General features: G+C 50.6%; 1 protein-coding gene across 1 annotated transcript in view; it reads right to left on the minus strand.

Moving 5' to 3' along the window:
- Positions 1–2,865: 2,865 nt before the first annotated feature.
- The window catches only part of LOC132865810 (titin-like), a 139,346-nt gene continuing 122,957 nt past the window's right edge, over positions 2,866–19,254 (minus strand). The window contains exons 14-21 of the mRNA XM_060898311.1: positions 18,206–18,469; positions 17,834–18,094; positions 17,661–17,748; positions 17,540–17,585; positions 17,108–17,194; positions 16,302–16,382; positions 16,088–16,174; positions 2,866–3,054 (exon numbers count right to left, since the gene is read on the minus strand). Coding sequence (XP_060754294.1) covers positions 2,866–3,054; positions 16,088–16,174; positions 16,302–16,382; positions 17,108–17,194; positions 17,540–17,585; positions 17,661–17,748; positions 17,834–18,094; positions 18,206–18,469 — 1,103 coding nt within the window. The remainder of the gene's footprint in view (positions 3,055–16,087; positions 16,175–16,301; positions 16,383–17,107; positions 17,195–17,539; positions 17,586–17,660; positions 17,749–17,833; positions 18,095–18,205; positions 18,470–19,254) is intronic.

The following is a 19,254-nucleotide window of genomic DNA, read 5'->3' on the forward strand; positions in this document are numbered from 1 at the left end:
AGAAAACCACTTACTCCCTGACAGACAGTCAAGAGCCTCGTCGATGCTTGGGGTAGTATATTGGTCTGGGACAGTGCAGCTATTGAGCGTACAGTAGTCGATGCACATCCTGATACCCCCATTCTTTTTTCTCACAACCACTATGGGAGATGCATATGGACTTCTGGACTCTTTGATGATGCCTGCTGCTAGTAGCTTCTGGATGTGACGCTGCACGTCGTCAATATCCGCTGGGGCAATGCGCCTGGAACATTCACGAAACGGGCGTGGATCAGATAAGCGGATCGTGTGCTCCACCTCTTTGGCGAGTCCCACATCAAGTTCATGGAGAGAGAATACATCTGCTCTCTCTGACAGTTTCTGTCGGAGCCTTGTCTTCCATGCTTCGGGAACAGGTGACTCACCAAAGTCGATCATGCTGACATCAAAAGCATCCTCAGCCTCTGGCTTTTGTTCTGGCACTGTGGTAGCTACATCCGCCACACACAGGTGACCCAAGACAGCGCTGACTGGAATTGTCACTTCCTTCTGCGACTCATTAAGAAGTAGCACTGTTAGCCGGTTAATGTCCACAGCATTGCTTGGTATTGCCATAGGTTGGAGCATGACGCCTAATGGGAGAGAAGCTGCGTTGGAGGCCTCTACCATCAAGATGTCATTTGGCAGCGACTTTCCAAGCACCACTTTGCAGACTACTTTGCTACTGCCACCTGCAGGTAAGATAAGTGAGCTTGGACCCCCCAACTGCACAAAACCTACTTCATCATCCTCCTCTCTTTTTGGCAAGCCAATGGGTTTTTCTTTGATGGTTTCAGGGAGAGTGTTCTGTATGTTAAGGGTGTGGACCACAGTCCCTCCAGCTTCCTCTTCACACAGCCGGGCCAGTCGCTTGGCTAGGTTAGCTTTGGTATTAGTCCCTAAAATCACAGGCGTCTGATCGGGACCTGGCAGATCAGGGCAAATGAGGGCCAGGACTGACAGAGCTGTTGGGGTACCTGATACCTTCTTGGGAAACTCTAGGCCCACCACCACATAGCCAAGGTAAGGATAAGCACAGTCACTTAAACCCCAAATGTTGAGACTGCTTACTGGATGAATAGGAGTATCAGCAAGATGCCTCCGGTACCAGGATTCAAAGATGATGCTAATGCGGGAACCACTGTCGAGTAATGCATCACACAACTGTCCATTCACTTTCAGAGGCTCCAAAGATGGTGGCCCTATTAGGCAGCTGGGCCATAGAAGGTTCACGCTGCACGCTGCATGCTGCACGCTACACGCTACACGTTCACGTGAAGAACCGGACCCTGGGCCATTAAACTTCATGCTTGGATGTTCACGTGTTGCGTCTGTTCTACTTTGACCGAGTAACCAACAATATGGACTCTTCGGATGACGACGATTGCCTCATTCTGCCTTTACTGAGACAGAGGAAGAGAAAAAGGAACAGAATTTGGAGCCGAGAACACTTCCTTCTGAGAGAAACCCGTGGTGAATTTCACCGAACATTCTATAATCTGCTTGACAATCCCGATGAAGAACTATTTTTCAATTATACCATTCAATTATATTTTTTCTGAAGTTTTCCCCTGAAAGCATAGAGTTATCTCCCTAGACCCGTTCTGATTGGCTGGCGCGGCGGTGACCGCATGCATTGACTGGAATTTCCATCTTCACGCCTAGAAAAAAGTGTGCATGTTCATTTCACGCTTCACGCGTGAAGTGTGCAGCGTGCAACGTGAACGCCGTTCTATGGCCCAGAGCAAGTCATGCTACATTTGTCCACTTTTCTTTACACGCATGTAGCGTGTAGTGTGCAGCATGCAGCGTGAACCTTCTATGGCCCAGCTGCCTTAAACCCTCTGGTATGTCTGCTGTAACAACCTGGTCCACTGCACTCCTCCTCACAGTACAGTCAGTTTCTGGTGAGGTGCTTTGGGTCTTGGCCTTTTTGAGAGCTTGAATGAGTTTCTGGATCACTTTGCTTTGGTTCTCAGGGTTTGTGCACTTTCCTGCCATGTGTCCATTTTCACCACAGCGATAGCAGAAACGGTCTTCTTTCTCGACCCCTTGTCTGTTTGAAGTGTTCACTGTCATCACTGTAGGTAAGGTTGTAGTCGAAGGAGGCAATCTGGAGTTCATTTTCTGTTGTAACTGTTTCACTTGTTTCCTCAGGGCCACTACCTCTGGGTCAATCTTAGTCTCTGGGGCTTTTTCCATGTTAGTCTGCACTTTTTCATTTTGTGTCACTTTGTCTTGTGTAGAGAGTGCTGCAAACATTGATTTCACTTCTTTAATTTCAGCTTTCAAACTCTGTATCTCTGAGTGTTTGTTTTCCTCTTGAAGCTTGGTATGAACTGTATACACTGAGTGACTTAGCTTTGCTCGAGAAGCTTCGTATTCTTCTGTGCGAATTTCTTTCAGGAGTTCAAGGAAAGTTGGGGGTTTGGCTCTTCTCTCTCTCAGTCGCAGTTGGATTAACATCAGGTCAGCATTAACTGCCCCCCTAAGAAGCTGCTCGAGCCATGCACCATCCATGGCCTGGGAAGAGAGACCACCTCTTTGTATCACTTTGGACAGGCAACGTTCTAACCTCCTGAGGAAATCAGATAGCTTCTCACCAGTTTGCTGCTGCTGCATTCTGAATGTGAAATACAAGTCATCTCCTGACTCTGCTAATCCAAAGGCATTTTCGAGAGCCTCCAAGCACTTGTCGGGGGTAACATCAGGATTGGAAAGACGCACTGCTTTTATCACCTCCAAAGCTGGCCCCTTTAAGCTTTCCATTATTCTCCTCCTTTTTTCTTTTGCCGAGCCCTCACTCTCTTCAACCATCAGGTAAGCTTGCTCTAACCAGTGGTCAAATTATTCCTCTCCTGCTGGTGTAGGTACAGTACCTGAAAAGATCCGCAGGCAGCAGTATCCTCCACCTTCCGCTGATGGCTTGGCAGATTTATCAAACAGATCACCAACAGCACGAAGGATGGCTTCTGTAGGAGAGACAGACTGTTGGGTCAGCAAAGCCTGCACATCTGCCATAGACTTTCCTTCTGCCTGGAGAAGAGCATTCAATTTACGGTTAAAATCCAACTCAGGACCTGAGCTTCGAGCCACAGTGAAGATTGGCCATACTGTTTGTCCATCTGAGCTCGGCACTTCACCTGGGACGTCTGCCTCAGTCAAGTTTTCTTTGCACTCACAAAGCACAAGCATTTCATTTGCAGTGTCACTTAACATTCTTCCTCTCACTTGTACCCGTCTCAAGCATTTTACAGTTTGTAATGTCTCTTCTATTTGTGCTATTTCTGTTTTCTCAGGAACTGTGGTCAGCAAGGCATGGCTCTCTTCCAAGTTTTCACCTCGACACCAGTTCTTCAGCTTGTTCTCGTACATTATGACAACCTTTGATGCATTTAGTTAAATCTACAACACTGTATTTTGTTTATCTTATTTAGTTTCAGTTATGTTAGAAACCCAAACTATTTGTACAATCCCAGCAGTGCCTCCATTTATGTAGCCCACTTCTCACAATTACCGCAGAGAGGGGCCCTGGGTTCGTAAAGCAACTATTTTAACTTAAAATAAACCCCTTGTAATCATAGTTTTATGACAACTGAATGATGGGCAGTTACATCACTCACCTTTAACCTTAGGGTGTCTAAGAAATAGGCAAACTGTTTTAAGGAAATAACCCGTCAATTATTTATTTAGCTTTCAATATAACTTTCACAAAATAACAACCCTATCTGCCAAGAAGATAAAAATTAAATAAACTTATTTGTCTTTTTTCCGTCTATTTAAATCACAAAATCAAATTACAAGGATCTCCTTTCAATTCTCCAAAGTTATTACTTCCAATGACAGAAAATTATTACCCCTTCTATTCAAATAAAACCCTTCAGTCAACAAAATTATACTCCTTTAAGTTTCAATGAAAATAATCAAATACCCTTTTAAGTATAACAAATAACTCAAACACTCAGTGGGCCCACACTCACACACACACACAGCCAGCAGAACAAAAAAAAAGTAACCCCTGTTGCAGGCCTGATATTGTGTTGCTTGAGTGCGATGAAATCCACAACTTTAATCCAGGAACAGTGAAAAGACAAGTGTTACCTCCAGTGCAGCTCAGAGCAGCAGTTTACCCGGTCCCGGTCTCCGAAGACAGGCGATGATACAGCACAGGCACCCAAAATGGAGGTAACCAGGTGAGAAGGCAGTGGAGTCTCTTACAGGCAGCCCCCAAACACATCCGGACAAGAGGAGTCACACACAGATCAGCAGCGGTCAAGATGAATCCCCGTGTCCCGCGTTGAGACCACGAGGCAGTCGATAGTAGCTGGGTTAGCTGCTCTCAGCTAAATGTGCTAGCAAATGCTAATAACACACTCTGGATTAGCTTAGCAGCTATGCTAAACTAGAACTGCAGCTACAAACAGAAACCTCTGAGCAGAAAGTCTCTGGCTGCACACTAAACAGGCGTAGCTCCGATATCCAGGTCAAGAATGCCGAGCAGACAGTCTCTTAGATACAAACTACATACTTTGTCTCTGAAACAAAAGTTCACACTCGCCGTCATGCATCTCCGTCCTCTCTCTCTCCCCTCGTGGTGCTTCTCTCAAGCTCCCTCCCACAAAAATTTACCCATGAGATTCTTCAAAATATAACCCCGATTCCAAAAATGTTGGGACAAAGTACAAAGTGTAAATAAAAACGGAATGTAATGATGTGGAAGTTTCAAAATTCTATATTTTATTCAGAATAGAACATAGATGACTGTAACGGTTCACTATGCATGGGTGGAGCACAGAGGACGGCAGGACAGAGATCAGGTTCGCAATAGGGCTTTATTGCCACACTTTTCAGTGACCAATCTTTCAATCGAACAGACACACACACACAACCAGCGTCTAGTTCGGGGATGAACTCCTCTGCTCTCGCTCTCCCTCCTTAAGTAGGGCGCGGTCACTGGGAAGACACACACAAACACAGGTTAATTGATGTCAGGTGTAGTGATTCTGCCACTTACCTTCCCTGACTCCGCCCCCCTGTCACAGACCGGCGCTTGACCATGCCCCCGCTGCCACATACCCCCACCGCCTGACTTAGGCCGGGCGGCCGTCCGGCCTGCAGCCGACCCCCCCCCCGACGGGAGAGGAAGTCCGCCATGAGCATCTGCAACCCCGGCCTGTGGACCACCTTGAAGTTGAAGGGTTGGAGTGCCAGATACCAACGGGTGATCCGCGCATTGGCATCTTTCATGCAGTGGAGCCACTGGAGGGGCGAGTGGTCCAAACAGAGGGTGAAAGGGCACCCCAGCAGGTAGTAACGGAGGGCGAGGACCAACCACTTGATCGCCAGACACTCTTTTTCTATTGTGCTGTAGCGCCCCTCATGCACCGACAGCTTCCTACTGATGTACAGGACGGGGCGGTCCTCCCCCTCCACCTCCTGGGACAAAACCATGCCGAGCCCTCTGTCCGACGCCTTGGTCTGTAACACAAAGGGGAGAGAAAAGTCAGGGGAGTGTAAAAGTGGCCCCCCACACAGTGCAGCCTTTACCTCAGAAAAAGCCCGCTGGCATTGCTCCATCCACTGGACCGGATCTGGTGCCCCCTTTTTAGTCAGATCAGTCAGCGGGCTGGTGACGTCCGAATAATTAGGTATAAACCTACGATAATAGCCAGCCAGCCCCAGGAACTGTCTCACCCCCTTTTTGGTCTTGGGCCTCGGGCAGGACGCAATTGCTGCGGTCTTGTTAATTTGGGGACGCACCTGCCCGTTGCCCAAGTGGAAGCCCAGATACCGTACTTCCACCCGTCCAATCGCACACTTCTTCGGGTTGGCTGTGAGACCCGCTCGCCTCAGCGACCTAAGGACGGCCCTTAGATGTTCGAGGTGCCTCGGCCAGTCATTACTATAGACGATGATGTCATCGAGATAAGTGGCCGCATAGGTGGCGTGGGGGCAGAGGACCCTGTCCATCAGCCGCTAAAACGTAGCGGGCGCCCCAAACAACCCAAACGGAAGTGTGACGAATTGGCGTAAACCAAACGGTGTGGAAAAGGCCGTTTTTTCTCAGGATAGTGGAGTCAAGGGGATCTGCCAATATCCCTTCGTCAAATCCAGTGTCGAATAAAAGCAAGCAGTGCCGAGTCGATCGAGCAACTCATCAATACGAGGCATTGGGTACGCATCGAATTTAGACACCGCGTTGACGTTTCTATAGTCCACACAGAACCGGACCGACCCGTCGGCCTTGGGTACCAAGACCACCGGGCTGCTCCAGTCACTGTGGGACTCCTCGACGATGCCCATTTCAAGCATGGCCTCGAGTTCTTCCTGAACCACCTTTTTTTTGTGTTCGGGTAGCCTGTAAGGGTGGCTACGCACTACCATCCCTGGGGGCGTCTCAATGTGGTGCTCTATGAGGTCGGTGTGACCGGGCAGGGGCGAGAACACGTCCGAAAACTTGGTCTGCAACTGGGCGACCTCCGTGAGTTGGGTCGGGGAGAGGTGGTCTCCACAGGGGACCGGTGGTCTCTACAGGGGACCGGAGAGGTATGTGATGCCAATGCCCCTTTTTGAACCTCCGGCCCCAGCTCCGCCTTCTCTGGAACCACTGACACCAATGCCATGGGGACCTCCTCATTCCAGAGTTTAAGCAGATTGAGGTGGTAAATCTGTAGTGCCCCACCCCGTCCGTTCGCCTCACCTCATAGTCGACGTCCCCGACTCGCCATGTGACCTCAAAGGGTCCTTGCCACTTGGTGATCAATTTGGAGCTCGATGTGGGCAACAGTACGAGTACCTTATCTCCCAGTGCGAACTCCCTAAGGCGCGTACCCTTGTTGTACAGGCGGGCTTGCTGTTCTTGGGCCTGCCGCAAATTCTCCTGGGTTAGGTGGGTGAGCGTGTGGAGTTTTGCACGCAGGTCCATAACGTATTGAATTTCGTTTTTTCTTTGGGAAGGTCCCTCCTCCCAATTTTCCCGCAGCACGTCTAGAATGCCATGCGGCTTACGCCCATATAATAATTAAAACGGGGAGAACCCCATGGAGGCTTGGGGACCTCTCGCACTGAAAACAACAAGGGCTCGAGCCACTTATCCCAATTACATGCATCCTCACTTACGAATTTTTTAATTATATTCTTGAGGGTGCGATTGAACCGTTCCACTAAACCGTCCGTTTGTGGGTGATACACGCTGGTGCAGATCGGCTTAATCCCCAATAACCCATACAGTTTGCGCAGTGTCCGTGACATAAACATGGTGCCTTGATCAGTCAGAATCTCTTTCGGGATTCCAACTCGGGAGATAACATGGAAGAGCGCCTCCGCAATACTGCGTGCTGAGATATTGCGCAGGGGCACTGCTTCCGGGTATCGCATTGCATAGTCCACCAGGACTAATATAAAGCGGTACCCTCATGCTGACCGATCTAATGGCCCGATGAGATCCATCCCAATTCTTTCGAACGGGGTCTCGATTAATGGTAGAGGGCGCAAAGGCGCTTTTGGAATGGCCGCTGGATTTACTAACTGGCATTCGTGGCATGCCGTGCACCACCTACGAACATCGCCGCGAATCCCCGGCCAATAGAATCGGGCCATTATTCGGGCTAGTGTCTTATCCTGCCCTAAGTGTCCAGCCATGGGATTAAAGTGAGCCACCTGGAATACCAATTCCCGGTGGCTCTGGGGAATTAAAAGCTGCGTGACTTGCTCTTTCGTCTGAGTGTCCTGCGTCACTCGGTATAATCTATCTTTCATAATAGAAAAATAGGGGAAGGACGGGGTGGCGTTCGGCGGGAGCATTTGACCATCGATTGCTCTCACTTGGTCAAACGCATGCCGCAGAGTCTCGTCTCGCTACTGTTCTAACGGGAAATCAGCGAGGGATTCCCCGACAGAGAGAGGAGGAGCCGTTGGCTCCTCACTCTGATGCGGAGATGACGTAGACGGGTCTGTGACAGCTGCTCCAGCCAAGGCGACACCGGGACCTCCCCCTGCTGAAGTATGGCAGGACCCACTCTCCACTAAATGGCTCATCAACTCCCCGAATCCCGGACAATCAGTCCGCAAAATTATTGAGTGAGTGAGGCGAGGATTAACCGCCGCCTTTACTATGCAGTTTTCCCCTCGGAAAAAAATGTGGACCGACACCAACGGGAAGCTGTGAACATCCCCGTGCACACACAACACCTTCACCCCCTGTGCTCCGCCCAATGACTCATTTTGCACCAGGCTTTGGTGAATTGAGGTTTGATTACAACCGGAATTCACCAACGCCTGATATGTATCCCCTTGAATACTCACCGGTATGCGTTATGCTCTGGCCCGGTCAAGGGCGGCCTCTGGCGCGTCAGGGATCCAAACCACCGCGCCCACCTCCATCGCCGTGCACTGCTGTTGAAGGTGGCCCGGCTCCCCGCAGCGCCAGCAAACCGGCCCGGGCTTCCTCTCTGCACCGGTGTTCTGGGGCTCACTCACCTGAGGGGGGGGAGAGACAGACACAGAAGGGAGAAACGGAAGGGCACTGCGGGTGCGGCGGGCCAGCTGGGGTGGTGCCGGCCCCCGCCTCCACGGTGGGGGAATGGGGCATGGATGGGACACAGGAGGAGAGAGAGAGAAGAGAGAAGAGAAGAGGCTGTCTGCTGTCCTTCCGCCGGAACAGCCGCCAAATGGTCCACCACCAGCTCGATGGCCTGATCCAGCGACGCTGGGCAGTGGCACTGGACCCACTCCGCGGTTCCTGCTGGCAAGCGAGCGATGAATTGCTCCAGCACCACCTGGTCGATGATCCCCTCGGCGTCGCGATTGTCGGCCCTCAACCACCGCCAGCAGGCGTTCCAGAGTTGCTGGCCAAACGCGAACGGCCGGCCGACTTCCTCCAAGCACAAAGCGCGGAAGCGCTGGCGCTGCTGCTCCGGTGTGCGCCCCACACAGTGGAGGACAGCCCGGCGGAGGTCCATGTAGGCCAGCCGGTGGTCGGCGGGGAGCTGTAGCGCGGCCAGCTGTGCCTCTCCCGTTAGCAGGGGGAGGAGGCGCGCCGCGCGCTGCTCCATTGGCCACCCCGAGGCTTCCGCGACTTGCTCGAAGAGCACGATAAATGCCTCAGGGTCGTCCTGCGGACCCATCTTGGTTAGGGTGAGGGGGGAAGGGCCCGCGGTGGGAGCGCTGGTGGACCCCGCCGATGCGAGGAGGTGCCGGAACGCCTCCCGATCTTCTTGCTGGGCCAGCACCAGGGCCTCGAAGCGCTGTTCTTGTTCCTTTTGGAGGGTGACTAGCGCCTGGTGCTGGCTTTGCTGGGCCGTGGCGAGGGCGTGGACCAGGTCGGCGAACGGGGAGGACTCCATGGGGCTGATCGGCTGCTGCGCTCCAATATCCGGGTCATGGCACCACTGTAACGGTTCACTATGTGTGGGTGGAGCACAGAGGACGGCAGGACAGAGATCAGGTTCGCAATAAGGCTTTATTGCCACACTTTTCAGTGAACAATCTTTCAATCGAACAGACACACACACACAACCAGCGTCTAGTTCGGGGATGAGCTCCTTTGCTCTCGCTCTCCCTCCTTAAGTAGGGTGCGGTCACTGGGAAGACACACATAAACACAGGTTAATTGATGTCAGGTGTAGTGATTCTGCCACTTACCTTCCCTGACTCCGCCCTCGTGTCACAGACCGGTGCTTGACCATGCCCCCGCTGCCACAATGACATATCAAATGTTTAAACTGAGAAAATGTATCATTTAAAGAGAAAAATTAGGTGATGTTAAATTTCATGACAACACCACATCTCAAAAAAGTTGGGACAAGGCCATGTTTACCACTGTGAGACATCACCTTTTCTCTTTACTGTAAGTAAACGTCTGTAAACGTCTGGGGACTGAGGAGACAAGTTGCTCAAGTTTAGGGATAGGAATGTTAACCCATTCTTGTCTAATGTAGGATTCTAGTTGCTCAACTGTCTTAGTTTTTTTTGTCGTATCTTCCGTTTTATGATGCGCCAAATGTTTTCTATGGGTGAAAGATCTGGATTGCAGGCTGGCCAGTTCAGTACCCGGACCCTTCTTCTACGCAGCCATGATGCTGTAATTGATGCAGTATGTGGTTTGGCATTGTCATGTTGGAAAATACAAGGTCTTCCCTGAAAGAGACATCATCTGGATGGGAGCATATGTTGCTCTAGAACCTGGATATACCTTTCAGCATTGATGGTGTCTTTCCAGATGTGTAAGTTGCCCATGCCACACGCACTAATGCAACCCCATACCATCAGAGATGCAGGCTTCTGAACTGAGTGCTGATAACAACTTGGGTCGTCCTTCTCCTCCTTAGTCTGAATGACACGGCGTCCCTGATTTCCATAAAGAACTTCAAATTTTGATTCGTCTGACCACAGAACAGTTTTCCACTTTGCCACAGTCCATTTTAAATGAGCCTTGGCCCAGAGAAGACGTCTGCGCTTCTGGATCATGTTTAGATATCGCTTCTTCTTTGAACTATAGAGTTTTAGCTGGCAACGGCGGATGGCACGGTGAATTGTGTTCACAGATAATGTTCTCTGGAAATATTCCTGAGCCCATTTTGTGATTTCCAATACAGAAGCATGCCTGTGTGTGATTGTGGTAGCAGGGACGTGGTCAAGCGCTGGTCTGTGACAGGGGGCGGAGTCAGGGAAGGTAAGTGGCAGAATCACTACACCTGAGAGCAATTAACCTGTGTTTGTGTGTCTTCCCAGTGACAGCGCCCTACTTAAGGAGGGAGAGCGAGAGCAGAGGGGCTCTTCCCGAACCAGACGCCGAGTGTGTGTGTGTGTGTCTGCAAAGTGCATACCAGTTGTTAGACTGAAAAGTGTGGCAATAAAACACTCTGTTAACACGATCTCTGTCCTGCCGTCTTCTGTGCTCCACCCTTCCACACGAACCGCTACAGTGGTGCTGAAACCTGGGACCTGGAGCACAGACGCCAAACCGCCCCATGGAGTCTTCCCCGTTCGCCGACCTGGTCCACGCCCTCCCCACAGCCCAGCAAAGCCAGCACCAGGTGCTAGTCATGCTCTGTAAGGAGCAGGAGCAGCGTTTCGAGGCCCTGGTGTTGGCCCAGCAAGAGGATCGACAGGCGTTCCGGGACCTCCTCACGTCGGCAGGGACTACCGACGCTTCCACCGCGGGCCCTTCCCCCCCCACCCTGACCAAGATGGGTCCACAGGATGACCCCGAGGCTTTCATCACGCTCTTTGAGCAAGTCGCGGAGACCTCGGGGTGGCCGATGGATCAGCGCGCGGCGCGCCTCCTCCCCCTGCTAACGGGAGAGGCGCAGCTGGCCACGCTACAGCTCCCCGCCGACCGCCGGCTAGCCTACGTGGACCTTCGCCGGGCCATCCTCCAGCGTGTGGGGTGCACTCCTGAACAGTAGCGCCAGCGCTTCCGCGCTCTGCGCTTGGAGGAAGTTGGCCGGCTGTTCGCGTTCGGCCAGCAACTCCGGGATGCCTGCTGGCGGTGGCTGAGGGCCGACAACCGCGACGCCGAGGGGATCGTCGACCAGGTGGTACTGGAGCAGTTCGTCGCACGCTTGCCAACAGGAACCGCGGAGTGGGTCCAATGCCACCGCCCGGCGTCGCTGGATCAGGCCATCGAGCTGGCGGAGGACCATTTGGCGGCTGTTCTGGTGGCAGGACAGCAGACAGCCTCTTCTCTTCTCTCCTCTTCTTTCTCTCTCTCTCCCCCTCCTCCTGTGTCCCGTCCTCGCCCCATTCCCCCACCGCAGAGGCGGGGGCCGGCACCACCCCAGCCGGCCCGCCGCACCTGCGGTGCCCTCCCATTTCTCCCTTCTGTGTCTGTCTCTCCACCCCTCAGGTGAGTGAGCCCCAGAACACTGGTGCAGAGAGGAAGCCTGGGCCAGTTTGCTGGCGCTGTGGGGAGCCGGGCCACCTCCAACAGCAGTGCACGGCCATGGAGGTGGGCGCGGTGGTTTGGATCCCCGACGCGCCAGAGGCCGCCCTCGATCAGGCCGGAGCATATCGCATACCGGTGAGTATTCAAGGGGATACATATCAGGCGTTGGTGGATTCCGGGTGTAATCAAACCTCAATTCACCAAAGCCTGGTGCAAAACGAGGCATTGGGGGGAGCACAAGGGGTGAAGGTGTTGTGTGTGCACAGGGATGTTCACAGCTACCCGTTGGTGTCGGTCCACATTTTTTTCCGAGGGGAAAAATGCATAGTAAAGGCGGCGGTTAATCCTTGCCTCACCCACTCGATAATTTTCGGGACTGATTGGCTGGGCTTCGGGGAGTTGATGAGCTGTTTAGTGGAGAGTGGGTCCTGCCGTATGTCAGCAGGGGGAGGTCCTGGTGTCGCCTTGGTGGGAGCAGCCGTCACAGAGCCGTCTACATCACCTCCGCGTCAGAGTGAGGAGCCACAGGCTCCTCCTCTCTCTCTCGGGGAATCCCTCGCAGATTTTCCATTAGAACAGTTGTGAGACGAGACTGTGCGGCATGTGTTTGACCAAGTGAGAGTAATCAATGGTCAAACGCTCCAGCCAAACGCCACCCCGTCCTTCCCCTACTTTTCTATTATGAAGGATAGATTATACCGAGTGATGCAGGACATTCAGACGAAAGAGCAAGTCACGCAGCTTTTAATTCCAAAGAGCCACCGGGAATTGGTATTCCAGGCAGCTCACTTTAATCCCATGGCTGGACACTTAGGGCAGGATAAGACACTAGCCCGAACAATGGCCCGATTCTATTGGCCAGAGATTTGCGGCGACGTTCGTAGGTGATGTACAGCGTGCCGCGAATGCCAGTTACTAAATCCAGCGGCCATTCCAAAAGTGCCTTTGCGCCCTTTACCATTAATCGAGACCCTGTTTGAAAGAGTTGGTATGGATCTCGTCGGGCCATTAGATCGGTCGACACGAGGGTACCGCTTTATATTAGTTCTGGTGGACTATGCAACGCGATACCCGGAAGAAGTGCCTCTGCGCAATATCTCAGCACGCAGTATTGCGGAGGCGCTCTTCTGCGTTATCTCCCAAGTTGGAATCCCGAAAGAGATTCTGACTGATCAAGGCACCACGTTTATGTCACAGACACTGCGTGAGCTGTATGGGTTATTGGGGATTAAGCCGATCCGCACCAGCGTGTATCACCCACAAATGGACGGTTTAGTTGAACGGTTCAATCACACCCTCAAGAATATAATTAAAAAATTCGTAAGTGAGGATGCACATAATTGGGATAAGTGGCTCGAGCCCTTGCTGTTTTCAGTGCGAGAGATCCCCCAAGCCTCCACGGGGTTCTTGCCATTCGAATTATTATATGGGCGTAAGCCGCGCGGCATTCTAGATGTGCTGCGGGAAAATTGGGAGGAGGGACCTTCAAAAAGCAAAAACGAAATTCAATACGTTATGGACCTGTGCGCAAAACTGCGTGCCAGAGGTTCAAAAAGGGGCATTATCATCATGTATCCCTCCGGTCCCCTGTGGAGACCACCTCTCCCCGACCCAACTCGTGGAGGTCACCCAGTTGCAGACCGAGTTTTCGGATGTGTTCTCGCCCCTGCCCGGTCACACTGACCTCATAGAGCACCACATTGAGACACCCCCAGGGGTGGTAGTGCGTAGCTGCCCTTACAGGCTACCCGAACACAAAAAAAAGGTGGTTCGGGAAGAACTCGAGGCCATGCTCGAAATGGGCATCGTCAAAGAGTCCCACAGTGACTGGAGCAGCCCGGTGGTCTTGGTACCCAAGGCCGACGGGTCGGTCCGGTTCTGTGTGGACTACAGAAAAGTCAGCGCGGTGTCTAAATTTGATGCGTACCCAATGCCTCGGATTGATGAGTTGCTCGATCGGCGAGGCATGGCTTGCTTTTATTCGACACTGGATTTGACAAAGGGATACTGGCGGATCCCCTTGACTCCACTATCCCGAGAAAAAAACAGCCTTTTCCACACCATTCGGATTACACCAATTCGTCACACTTCCTTTTGGGCTGTTTGGGGTGCCCGCTACGTTTCAGTGGCTGAAGGACAGGGTCCTCCACCTCCACGCCACTTATGCGGCCGCTTACCTCGATGACATCATCGTCTATAGTAATGACTGGCCGAGGCACCTCGAACATCTGAGGGCCGTCCTTAGGTCGCTGAGGCGAGCGGGCCTCACAGCCAACCAAAAGAAGTGTGAGATTGGGCGGGTGGAAGTACGGTATCTGGGCTTCCACTTGGACAATGGGCAGGTGCATCCCCAAATTAATAAGACGGCAGCAATTGCGGCCTGCCCGAGGCCCAAGACCAAAAAGGGGGTGAGACAGTTCCTGGGGCTGGCTGGCTATTACCGTAGGTTTATACCTAATTATTCGGACGTCACCAGCCCGCTGACTGATCTGACTAAAAAGGGGACACCAGATCCGGTCCAGTGGATGGAGCAATGCCAGCGGGCTTTTTCTGAGGTAAAGGCTGCACTGTGTGGGGGGGCCACTTTTACACTCCCCTGACTGCTCTCTCCCCTTTATGTTGCAGACAGATGCGTCGGACAGAGGGCTGGGGGCTGTTTTGTCCCAGGAGGTGGAGGGGGAGGACCGCCCAGTCTTGTACATCAGCAGGAAGCTGTCGGTGCGTGAGGGGCGCTACAGCACCATAGAGAAAGAGTGTTTGGCGATCAAGTGGGTGGTCCTCGCCCTCCGTTACTACCTGCTGGGAAGCCCGTTCACCCTCTGTTCGGACCACGCGCCCCTCCAGTGGTTCCACCACATGAAGGATGCCAACGCGCAGATCACCCATTGGTATCTGGCACTCCAGCCCTTTAATTTCAAGGTGGTCCACAGGCCAGGGGCGCAGATGGTCATGGCGGACTTCCTCTCCCGTCGGGGGGGGGGGGGGGGGGGGGGGGGGAGTCGGCTGCAGGCCGGACGGCCGCCCGGCCTGAGTCGGGCGGTGGGGGTATGTGGCAGCGGGGGCATGGTCAAGCACTGGTCTGTGACAGGGGGGCGGAGTCAGGGAAGGTAAGTGGCAGAATCACTACACCTGAGAGCAATTAACCTTTGTTTGTGTGTCTTCCCAGTGACCGCGCCCTACTTAAGGAGGGAGAGCGAGAGCAGAGGGGCTCTTCCCGAACCAGATGCCGAGTGTGTGTGTGTGTGTCTGCAAAGTGCATACCAGTTGTTAGACTGAAAAGTGTGGCAATAAAACGCTCTGTCAACACGATCTCTGTCCTGCCGTCTTCTGTGTTCCACCCTTCCACACGAACCGCTACAGTGATGCAGTGCTGTCTAAGGGCCCGAAGATCACGGGCACCCAGTACGGTTTTCCGGCCTTGACCATCATGCACAGAGATTCTTCCAGATTCTCTGAATCTTTTGATGATATTATGCACTGGAGATGATGATATGTTCAAACTCTTTGCAATTTTACACTGTCGAACTCCTTTCTGATATTGCTCCACTATTTGTCGGCGCAGAATTAGGGGGATTGGTGATCCTCTTCCCATCTTTACTTCTGAGAGCTGCTGCCACTCCAAGATGCTCTTTTTATACCCAGTCATGTTAATGACCTATTGCCAATTGACCTAATGAGTTGCAATTTGGTCCTCCAGCTGTTCCTTTTTTGTACCTTTAACTTTTCCAGCCTCTTATTGTCCCTGTCCCAAATTTTTTGAGATGTGTTGCTGTCATGAAATTTCAAATGAGCCAATATTTGGCATGAAATTTCAAAATGTCTCACTTTCGACATTTGATATGTTGTCTATGTTCTATTGTGAATACAATATCAGTTTTTGAGATTTGTAAATTATTGCATTCCGTTTTTATTTACAATTTGTACTTTGTCCCAACTTTTTTGGAATTGGGGTTGTAAAAGGAAATACTTAAAATTTGGACATTTGCGTCTTTTTAAACCTTTTTAGCGTATTTATTACACTCTACTCTTTTATCAACTATTTCAACCTTTATGAAATATCTTTTCCACACTTTTAATCACATTTTTAACCAACCGATGAACATATTAAACTATTTATTATTTATTATCTCTTTATGGATAGTGATTTTTTTAACAGGGTTACATGTGTCTCTGAAGACTTACTGCAAGTGTGTCGTACGTGTCATTGGAGGACCTGGTCTGAGGATCAAGCGCTGTGTACGTGTCATCAATCAGATTGGAGTGAACATTCTGTGTGAAGATATAAAGAATGCTTTGGGTGTTTTTAGGAATTCCTCCAGATCTGAATGTCTGAGTGAAGTGTGGGTGGTAAAAGAGAGCAATTAGACTTGCTTGAAGATTCTTGAAGACGTTTCACCTGAGGACTGAGGACACGTACACAGCTCTCGATCCTCAGACCAGGTCCTACAATGACACGTACGACACACTTGCAGTAAGTCTTCAGAGACACATTTCACTCAGACATGTCTATGAAGATTCTCAGTCATCCAGGTCATAGTAAACTGTGGGTGGTCAAAGAGAGCAACTGGACTTGCTTGAAGATTCTTGAAGACCCCTCATCCGAAAGGCTTCTTCAGTTCTGTCTGACTAATATGGAGTATCAGGTATTTATCCTCTCATGGATGAAAAGTAATCCTAAGGTGTCGTTGAGTCATCCTGTTGGTGTAGGTCACTGGGGGCTGGGTGTGAATGGCCTAGAGAGACGTTGGGGTGATCAGTGGGTTGTTGGTTCTCTCTGTCCTCCTGTGAGTCACTGAAAACAGCTGGGTTTTGGTGTGCATTCAGTTGTCTGGGAAGTGTGCCAAGGACTGCATTGTAGGTGGCTGATAAATGGTGTTTTAGACCACCACCTCTGTTCAGAGAGAACCAACAACCCATTGATCACCCCAACGACTCTCTAGGTCGTTCACACCCAGCCCCCAGTGACCCACACCAACAGGATGACTCAGCAACACCTTAGGATTGCTTTTCATCCATGAGAGGATAAATACCTGATACTCCCTATTAGTCAGACAGAACTGAAGAAGCCTTTCGGATGAGAGGTCTTCAAGAATCTTCAAGCAAGTCCAGTTGCTCTCTTTGACCACCCACAGTTTACTATGACCTGGATGGCTGAGAATCTTCATAGACATGTCTGAGTGAAATGTGTCTCTGAAGACTTACTACAAGTGTGTCGTACGTGTCATTGTAGGACCTGGTCTGAGGATCGAGAGCTGTGTACATGTCTTCAGTCGGACTGGAGTGAACTTTCTGTGTGAAGATATAAAGAATGTTTTGGGTGGTTTTAGGAAATCCTCCAGATCTGAATGTCTGAGTGAAGATGATGTGCCTCAGATTGCATTCTATGACTTAATACATCACAGGATTTACGACTATAGCTATGTGTCATGATGAAAAGTGCCTCGACCCTGGTGTTTTCCTCATATTCAGTATAAAGATGCACTGTGTCTCGTGTAGATTATCACTCTCTGTTGTACTGTTTTCCAGGTAAGCATGAGGGTTTTATGTTGCTGTCCTAAGTGGTTACCAAAAAACAAAGGACTATCGAGGCAGTAAGTCACACTGCGTCCCTCTGTCCTGTTACAATTCACTTACCTGACTGGACGTGGCATCATCAGCTGAACCTCGTCTTCTCTTTCTCCTAAAAAGTCACAATAATCAGAGGGCTCATATCGCAGATATTTGAAGCAAGTTGATGAAAAATACATATGCTTACCACATGAATAAAACACCAATGATGGCACATAAACATCCAAATCCAACCGTGACTCCAAGAACTACATACAGAACGACACTTCTGCTCCCTGTGTGCAGACAAATATTAGTCAGCTATAACTCATTCATCTTTATCAATGCTACAAGTGCTATTTGTTATAATAACTGTAATACCATTTGCAGTGAGAGGCACTGCAGCTGCTCTCTGATTCCCGTATTTATTCTGAGCCACACAGTAAAACCATCCACTGCTGCTGAAGCTCAACGTGAAGTTGTAACTTTGTCCAGATCCTACAGGTGAGCTTTCATTCACCTTATACCAGCTGTAGGTCTCCACAGGTGGGTTCGCATCACCACTGCAGGTCAGAGTCACTGAACTGCCCTCCACCATCTCACCAGAGGGACTAATGGACACGGAGACATTTTTTGGAGGATCTGAAAAAGATAAGAAGGAAAAGATACAAAAGAAACATTTTTAATTATCTTTCAGATTACTGAGGGTCAGGAAGTTACATAATGGACTGTAGTGAATCATCATTAACTCACAAAGGACATTCAGAGACACAGCAGGAGAGAAGCGAGCCCCATGTTTATTTGTAGCTGAGCAATCGTACTCTCCACTGTCCTCAGAGCTGATCCTGTCGATGGTGTAGGTTTCTCCTCTTCTTCTATCCAATATTCCCTTATACCAGATGTACCGGTAGGTCTCCACAGGTGGGTTCGCATCACTGCTGCAGGTCAGAGTCACTGAACTGCCCTCCACCATCTCACCAGAGGGACTGATGGACACTGAGACTCTCTTTGGAGGATCTAGAGATAGAAATACAAACCGCACAGTATGAAGGGTTTTTCTTTTTTTAATAATCAGAAAATGAAAGCAGTCATTACTTCCTGTTTTGCTGCAGTAACACATCAATTTACCTAAAAAGCAACAGCAGTGTGTTAGGGTTTTGCTGGGATTCGAACCTGGTTCGTTGGTGTGATAATCCAGCAAACCCCCACTAGGCCACCAGGGGGATGACTCAAATGCAGAGGCGTGAGGCGGAAGTAGAAAAAGAATCAAAAGGTTTATTTAAACTATAAACACTATATACAGGGCAAAACAAAAGACAAAAAAAAAACCAAAGAGTATAATCCAAAAGAAAAGCAAAGTGCAAAAATACAAAAGCTAAGAAGATCAAAAAACACAGTACAAAGGAAACTGGAGATAAACATAACAGCACAAAGACTCCGTGACAAGAGGACTGAACTCAGGGGTATAAATAGACAAACTAATTAAGGACACAGGTGAAGATAATTAGGCAATTAACACAAACTCAAAACACAGGAACAGTGGCGGCCTCTAGAGGCCAAAATGAACACGACATGAAAAGGAAATAACAGCGGCCTCTAGAGGCCAAAACAGTCCTAGTCCTAACAGGACCCCCCCCTCTAGGAGCGTCTCCTGACGTTCCCAGGGCGATCCGGATGGGCCGAATGGAAGTCCCGACATAGTTCTTTATCAAGGACATCCCGAGCAGGAACCCAGCAGCGCTCCTCAGGACCATAGCCCTCCCAGTCCACCAGATATTGCAACCCGCCGCGGACCCGGCGGG

This window comes from Neoarius graeffei, chromosome 18 (genome assembly GCF_027579695.1).
Source record: "Neoarius graeffei isolate fNeoGra1 chromosome 18, fNeoGra1.pri, whole genome shotgun sequence".
NCBI classification, from domain to species: Eukaryota; Metazoa; Chordata; class Actinopteri; order Siluriformes; family Ariidae; genus Neoarius; species Neoarius graeffei.